This window comes from Bufo gargarizans, chromosome 1 (assembly GCF_014858855.1).
Source record: "Bufo gargarizans isolate SCDJY-AF-19 chromosome 1, ASM1485885v1, whole genome shotgun sequence".
Lineage (NCBI taxonomy): Eukaryota > Metazoa > Chordata > Amphibia > Anura > Bufonidae > Bufo > Bufo gargarizans.
The window spans coordinates 580,449,160-580,457,348 of NC_058080.1; the positions used below are offsets into that span (position 1 = coordinate 580,449,160).

Genomic DNA, 8,189 nt, shown 5'->3' on the forward strand with positions numbered 1-8,189 from the left:
TCACTGGTTGCTATGACGCCGTGCGCTCCCTGCTGCCGGCACAGTACAGTAATACACTGGTATAGATCATACCAGTGTAGTACTGTATTGCGGCGGCAGCAGGGAGCGCACGGCGTCATAGCAACCAGTGACGCCGTGCGCTCCTGCTCTCAGGAGGGATCCAGGCCGCGGTTCAACGGCCGTGTGCATGGGGCCTAAGGCTGAGTTCACACGGGCGAGATTTCCACGCGGGTGCAATGCGGGAGGTGAACGCATTGCACCCGCACTGAATCTGGACCCATTCATTTCTATGGGGCTGTGCACATGAGCTGTGAGTTTTTAACGCATCACTTATGCGTTGCGTGAAAATCACAGCATGCTCTATATTGTGCGTTTATCACGCAACGCAGGCCCCATAGAAGTGAATGGGGCTGAGTGAAAATCGCAAGCATCCGCAAGCAATTGCGGATGCGGTATGATTTTCACGCATGGTTGCTAGGTGACAGTCTATTCACTGTATTATTTTCCCTTATAACATGGTTATAAGGGAAAATAATAGCATTCTGAATACAGAATGCTTAGTAGGTGATCAATTGAGGGTTTAAAAAATTAACTCGCCTTCTCCTCTTGATCGCGTAGTTCCCGGTCTCTTCTTTAATGATGAACTACCGGCTAAAGGACCTGTGGTGACGTCAGATCACATGCTACAATAACATGGTCCATCGCCGTGGTAATAACCATGTTATAAGGGAAAATAATAACATCTACACAACACCAAACCCAAACCTGAATTTCTGTGAAGAAGTTCGGGTCTGGGTACCACAGTCGTTTTTTTATCACGTGCAAAACACATTGCACCCGCGCGATAAAAACTGAACATCGGAACGTAATCGTAGTCAAAACTGACTGCAATTGCGTACCTAATCACGCAGGTTTGCCGCAATACACCGGGACGCATCCGGACCTAATCCGGACACATTGTTTGGGTGTGCATCGGAGATGCATTTTTTGAGGCTCAGATGCGGACCCATTCACTTCAACAGGCCAGCAAAAGATGTCTGCGTCCGTTGCACCATTCTGTGGCCCAGCCAAAAAATAGAACATGTCCTATTCTTGTTCGTTATGAGGACACCAACAGGCATTTCTGTCATGGGCTGCCCATTCCGTAAATTGCGAAAAACACAGCGCGGTTGTGTGATGAGCCCTTAGGATAAGTCCACACAGGTTTTCCACTCCGATGCCAACGTTTCTTAGGTTTCAGAATCCACGTGGAAAAAAGGCCTCAAATCTGTCTCCAATGGGAATTTGCACTGTAAGAGCTCGTGCACACAACCGTGTTTTTTGCCCACATCCGACCTGCATTTTTTGTAGCTCGGATGCAGAGCCATTGACTTCAATGGGGCCAGAAAAGATGCAGACAGTGCAACGTGTGCTGTCCTCATCTGTATGTACGTTCTGCGGCATCTGCGCAAAAAAGCATGTACAGGATAGTTCTATAGATGACAGGACGTTCCATTCCGCAAAATGCGGAACACACATGGAAGGTATCCACGAAAATGGCTACGGCCTTGCGCATGAGGCCTAACTTATATGGTGTGGACTAGGGATCGACCGTTTATCGGATTTACCGATATTATCGGCCGATATTCAGGATTTTGAACGCTATCGGTATTTATTTTGCCGATATTCCGATAGCGTATGGGGATTGGGGGAACACAGATCGCGCTGCTGTCAGCGCTCTCCGTGTTCACCTTAGCAGCACAGGGGAGAAGGAAGCAGTGTCTCCTCCCTCTGTGCCGCTGCTGCCGCCAATGAAAGGACAGGGGACAAGAGGAGGGGAGGAGCTATGGCCACTGCGCCACCAATGAAGCTTAATCTCTCATTTATTCATATACAGGAGGCGGGAGCTGCAGGATCACATAGCCGGCTCCCGACCTCTATGAGCTGTAGCTGCGATCTGCAGTAGTTAACCCCTCAGGTGCCGCGGATCACAGCTAACGTTCATGGAGGTCGGGAGCCGGGTATGTGATTCTGCAGCCAGCTCCCGCCTCCTGTATATTAATAAATGAGAGATTAATTTTCATTGGTGGCGCAGTGCGCCCCCCAACCCCAGTATTAGACATTGGTGGCGCCTCCCCCCCCCAAGATTAAGCATTTGTGGCACAGTGCGCCCCCAACCCCAGTATTAAAAACATTGGTGGCGCAGTGCGCCCCTCCACAGGATCCCCTCTCCCCTGCTCCTCCGATCGGAGCCCCAGCAGTGTAATGCTGGGGCTCCGATCGGTTACCATGGCAGCCAGGACGCTATTGAAGCCCTGGCTGCCATTGTAATCTCCATGCTGCTGTGTGCACAAAGCAGCAGGGACAGTGTGAGCTCCTATTCATCCTGATAGAGATCTATCAGGGTGAATAGGACAAGGGTTCTAGTCCCTAAGGGGGCTAAAAGTTAGTAAAAAAAAAAAGTTACAAAAATAAAACCAAAATATTAAGTATAAATGACTAATAAACTACACATTAACAATAAACATTAATTTTCAGCAGATTTGTGGGAATTTTTTTTTTTTTTTCAAAAATGAAAATTCCCAGAATATCGGTATAAATTATCGGCTATCGGCCTGAAAGTTCACAAAGTATCGGTATCGGCCCTAAAAAATCAATATCGGTCGATCCCTAGTGTGGATTGTTTACGCATTATTATTCTCTATCTTGGGGCAGAATCAGTACTTGAAATTAGCACTGAAATGAAAGGGGGGGGGGGGGAATACGCCATACGTGTTTGCCACAGTTTTTGAAGCAGAAATGCTCCCAAAAATGTTTGCCCTTTTCAATGGAAGAGAGAGATCTGCACCAAAAACGGCTTCGGCTCTGATGTACTAGTCGGAACCGAAGCAGAGTTCAGTTTCAAGTGCTTTTCCACTTTCAAAATTAATTACCGAAGTTATTCAACGAAGTCAAGCGCAACTTCGTAAATAACTTACTTCGCCTCATCGGAGCCCATACGTTCTAATCGTGTACAGAGACAGATCTCAGTACAGTAGTATTCCGATGTTTTGAACGAAGCGACTTCTGATGAAGCATCCAGTGCTCACTTCGCTCAACACTAATCTGGTACAAACCAGCTGTGTATGAAAACCCCTCACAGTGCACGCATATGGCAGTGTAGTTTATGCAGAATTTGATGCGGTTTTCCCTGCCTTTCTGCATCAAATTGGCATGAATTATATGCGATGCAAAGGGTGAAATCTGCCTTGAAACTGATACACTGCAGATTTCTAATTCCTGTACATGAGATTTCAAAAATCTCATCTAAGTAGCTAGTACTGTATTAGGGCTCATGCACACGGATGTAAGTGTTTTGCAGATCTGCAAAACTCGGATCCCTGCTGTGTACATGCTGTCTTTTTTCTAAGTGTGCCGTCAGCATCTTTTGCGGCTCCGTTGAGATGGATGGGGTCTGCACCACAAAAAGTAATGCACGTTCTGCTTTTTTGCGGTGCAGAGGCACAGACAGAAAACCCATGGAAGCACTCTGTAGTGCTTCCGATCCTTGCCTCCGTTCCGAACCGTATATTTCTGATTGCGGACCCATTCCAGTGAATGGGTCCTCATCTGAGATACGGTGTGCCCAAGGCCGGTGCCCGTATACTGCGGGCCTCAATACAGACATGGGCCGACTACGGTCTTAGGCCCCATGCACACGGCCGTGTTTCACGGCCGTGTGCGGGCCGTGGAACCGCGGCCTGGATCCCTCCTGAGAGCAGGAGCGCACGGCGTCACTGGTTGCTATGACACCGTGCGCTCCCTGCTGCCGCCGCAATACAGTAATACACTGGTATGATCTATACCAGTGTATTACTGTACTGTGCCGGCAGCAGGGAGCGCACGGCGTCACAGCAACCAGTGCCGCCGTGCGCTCCTGCTCTCAGGAGGGATCCAGGCCGCGGTTCCACGGCCCGCACACGGCCGTGTGCATGGGGCCTTATAATGAGACCTATGGCTGTGGATGTTCAGCAAGAAAATCTGTGTGTAACAGGCATCGTGTGCAGACACCACAAAGGCTGCCATGAGAATGCGTGTCCGATTTTGTGTTTTTTGACATGCCATATTGTGGATATCCTATACTGCTGATATAAGTACGGTATATTGATGTCTTATCCTGTACCGTGTTACATTGTTCTTGTAGTTCCACGGTTTTTATCTACTTATAAAAATAATTAAAACAAATGATTACGAGAATGTGTGTGTCCGCACCAAAAAGCACGTTACATGCGGTTTTACCACAGAACTCACTTTTCCATCAAAAAGGGTGAAATCCCATAATGTATGACAAAAACTGGACTGTAACGCACATTAAATTTTCTTCAATCTGATGCTTTGTACTGATGAATAATTGTGGCATTCTTTGCCTGATGCTTTTCTGACAATTTCAATGTATGTTACGTACAATTTATTTGTTTAATAAAACGAGTAAAAAATAAATAAAATTTAAAAAAATAAAAAAGGTGAAATTCACACAAAAGAACCGTACAAAGAAGTGACATGGTTTCTTAATCTCCACACTGAGTAAAAAAAGCGTACACGAGATTGTCTGTTCTCATACACTTTGCTGGTAATCCGCAACGTGTGCAGGTAGCCTAAGGACTCATGCATACGAACGTATTTTCTTTCAGGTGCCAGTTCCAGTTTTTTTGGGGACCATATGCAAGACCATTCATTTCAGTGGGTCCGCAAAAAATAAAAAAATTAAAATGTCCTATTATTGTCCGCATCTTGGAAAAGGATAGGACTGTTCTATTAGGGGCCAGCTGTTCCTTCTTCAAAATACAGAATGCACACGGAAAGCAAAATACATACGGTTGTGTGCATGAGCCCTATGGGCCCAGACACACAAATTTGCACTGGTGTTTTTTACCTCTTTAAAATAAAAAAAAACACGTGCTTTTTTGGGCTACCTGCCTTTTGCTACTAGTGTTTCACTGTATAGAGAAGGTGATGTGAGATTTCCGGGAGCTCCAGGGTGCTGCGTTTTTTTAAAAAGAAACCAGAAAGACAAATGTCACCTAATTAAAAAAAATAAAAAGGCACCAGTAACAAAATGCGTCCTGCGTTTCCTATTTTGCATACACCTTCAACTATCATCATTTGTGGCACGTTTATCCCACAAAAAATAAAATAAAAAATTGTTACAATAAAAGCTACCAAAAAATATTTGCGCAAACCTGAGCGAATGCACCGTTTAGTGCATGTGATTTAACGTGTCATAATTAAAGGGGGTTCTCTGGACTACAAAAAAAGAAAAAAACTAAATATTCTATGTGCCTTTGTAGAAAGCCAGAGGGGCACCAAACCACTGATCCATAAAGCATGGCAATGTGAATGAGGCCCACAATCCTTCAGCCAAATGTACGATAGGGGTCTTGGTGGGTGGTAGTCTCCGCAGCCTTCACTGGAGATAGTTGGTTAGATTTGTAAGACGCAGCACTGGGGTTAAACAAATGGACGACCTCCCAACGTGGCCACCTGTCTGCTCCGCGACTACTAAGTGTGGAGCACTGAAAACAGCAGCACCTGTTCTCCAAGACAAGCTGAGCCTTGTGGTTCTCAATATAGAACATGCAAGTAACAAATGTCGCCCCCCTGACATACGCCCATCAGGCTAAGCAGTGACACCCGCTTAGAATCAGCTCGCCTGCTCACATCCCCAGTAAATCATATCAGAAGTTGGATGGCAGCTACAGCTCAGAAATAAAATTTCTTTAGTGTTGAGCGAACTTGTGTTTTAATTCCGGGTTAACGAAGTATCGCGTTATGGATTCCGCTACCACAGACCATAACGGGATACTTCGATAACTCGAACTTTAGAAGACGAACTTTAAACACAAGTTCGCTCAACACTAGTATTTATCCATTTTATGCACTTCTATAGCGCCGACATACTCCGCAGCGCTTTACAGACATCAGCATCACTTGTCCCCAATGGGGCTCACAATCTAAGGTGTGTCGGAGGAAACCCACGCAAACACGGGCACAAGTTATCCGCTATCCACAGGACAGTGGGTAACTTTTAGACGGGTGGGACCCCCATCGATAATGAAAACGGGGGCCCTCTACCCCATGGGGCCCACCGAAATGAACAGAGAAATGAATGGACAAGGTAGGGCAGGCGCACTCATTACTATCGGAGTTCCGGAAACATCCGTGCACCATACTACGCCGTCTTTGGCAGTGTGCACGCTCTTCCTTTTTCATTCATTGCTCTGTTCATTTCGGTGGGCTCTGAGGGGGGAGTACTGGATCCCACCGATCTAAGGGTGCGGCCAGTCATCATGGAAACCACACCGCGGCGCCGGATATGACCCACAATGGATCCCAGGGGACTAGTCATTGGTAGCGAGGTCACCGATACATCAGCAGGGACATGGCTCCTGATGACATCAACCAGCGTGGACGTCCAGCGATTTCCTCAGATCCTGTTATTTTGGATCTTTAGATTCGGTGTTTGCAGTTTTCGCACGGGGGCGTTTTTCTATTACGGTTGTGTAAATGCGGTCACACGCCATCACACCTGATGTCCATCGGCGCCAATACTGAGGATGACAGTATCCAGAGACCTGACAGAACGGACGCTAACGCCTTACTGTGAAAACGCCACCACAACAGCGCCGGTGTGAACAGGAGCCAAGGGCAAGATGTACTGGTACAGGCAGGAGCTGCCATGCCCCAGCACTATGCCTACTAGTGCCCAGTTCTGCCACTCCTCTGCACAGAGCTGTCTACATCTGACGCAAATCACGTGAGAAACGTGCGGTACACAATGTGACATGGCCCGGTAACCTATGCCAGCAGCCATTCATCCGAGGTGCCCGATGCCAGGCCTAGCTCTCCCTCCAGCCCCGGCTTCTCCTTCGCCTCCGTCACACGCCCGAGCTGTTTTTCTGTGGCACGACGCGTTACCGCACCGCACCCCCAGCCTCACGACCCCCCGGACACTCACCGTAAATCGGTCTCAGCCGCCTGTCGTTAGGGTCCTGCACATGGCCCCGCGCCGCCATGATGACAAGCGCAGAACCCGAGTGCGCATGCGCGACAGGAAGCGTATGGCGGCGTTAAAGGGACAGCGCAGCTGGGTGACGGCTCCTGGTCACCTCAGCTCGGGTTACTGCCTCCTTTGGTAGTGATTTCTTTTAGTGGGCTGGTTCTCTTTATGACTCCACAGATAGATACTTACAGAGCTATTGGAGCTGCCATCACCTTTTTAATATGTTCTTTTTATAAATAAAGTAATTTCAAGCTAAAGGGGAGACTGGCTGGTACTGAGGAATACAAGCTACTGCTCCCTGTTATCAGCCATTCTGGCCTATAAGGGCTCATGCACACAAACGTATTTTCTTTTCCGCGTCCGTTTAGTTTTTTTGCGGACCGTATGCGGAACCAGTTATTTCAATGGTTCCGCAAAAAAAACGGAAGTTACTCCGTGTGCTTTCCGTATGTCCGTATTTCCGTTCCACAAAAAATAGAACATGTCCTATTATTGTCTACATTACAGATAAGGAAAGGACTGTTCTATTAGGGGCCGGCTGTTCCGTTCCGCAAAATACAGAATGCACACGGATGTCATCTGTATTTTTTGCGGATACGTTTTTTGCGGACTGCAAAATACATATGGTTGTGTGCATGAGCCCTAAGGCTGAGTTCACAAATTCAGTTTTTTGATAAGTTTTTGTGATCCAAAACCAGTAGTGAAGCCTACTCAGAGATCAGGTATAATGGAAAGATCTGCTCCTGTTCTGTGTTTTTGACCTGTACCTGGTTTTGGCTCACAATAACTGATGGAAATAACTCGCCAAAACACTCTAACGAAAATAGAGGCACATTCACTTCACCAGGGAGGATTTTTGTTGGATAAAGCTCAAGACACCCACAAAACTTCCTCCGTCGCCTTGGTCGCTTGTAGAATCTTTGGAAGAAACAGCAGTCCCTCTGGTGAAGTGAGTAGTGTTCCTTTTTAAGTTTCTTTTAATTACCTTGTCTACTGTGGGCCAACTGTTGGTCACCGGCAACCCAAAGATGTTAGGGGGACCACACTGACTTCTGCATGCTTCTATGGTCATGGTGTCTACAGGTATATCGGTCCCTGTGTCTAACCACTGAAGCACGTTTATATACTATATATATATATATATATATATAGCACTTTTTCTTTTATCTGA

At 46.9% G+C, this 8,189-nt stretch overlaps 1 protein-coding gene across 1 annotated transcript in view; it reads right to left on the reverse strand.

The window, feature by feature from the left end:
• The window catches only part of NAA25 (N-alpha-acetyltransferase 25, NatB auxiliary subunit), a 78,241-nt gene extending 71,172 nt beyond the window's left edge, over positions 1 to 7,069 (reverse strand). Inside the window, exon 1 of the mRNA XM_044275795.1 lies at positions 6,974 to 7,069. Within this exon, the coding sequence (XP_044131730.1) occupies positions 6,974 to 7,031 (58 nt within the window). The 5' untranslated portion in view covers positions 7,032 to 7,069. The remainder of the gene's footprint in view (positions 1 to 6,973) is intronic.
• Positions 7,070 to 8,189: the final 1,120 nt, after the last annotated feature.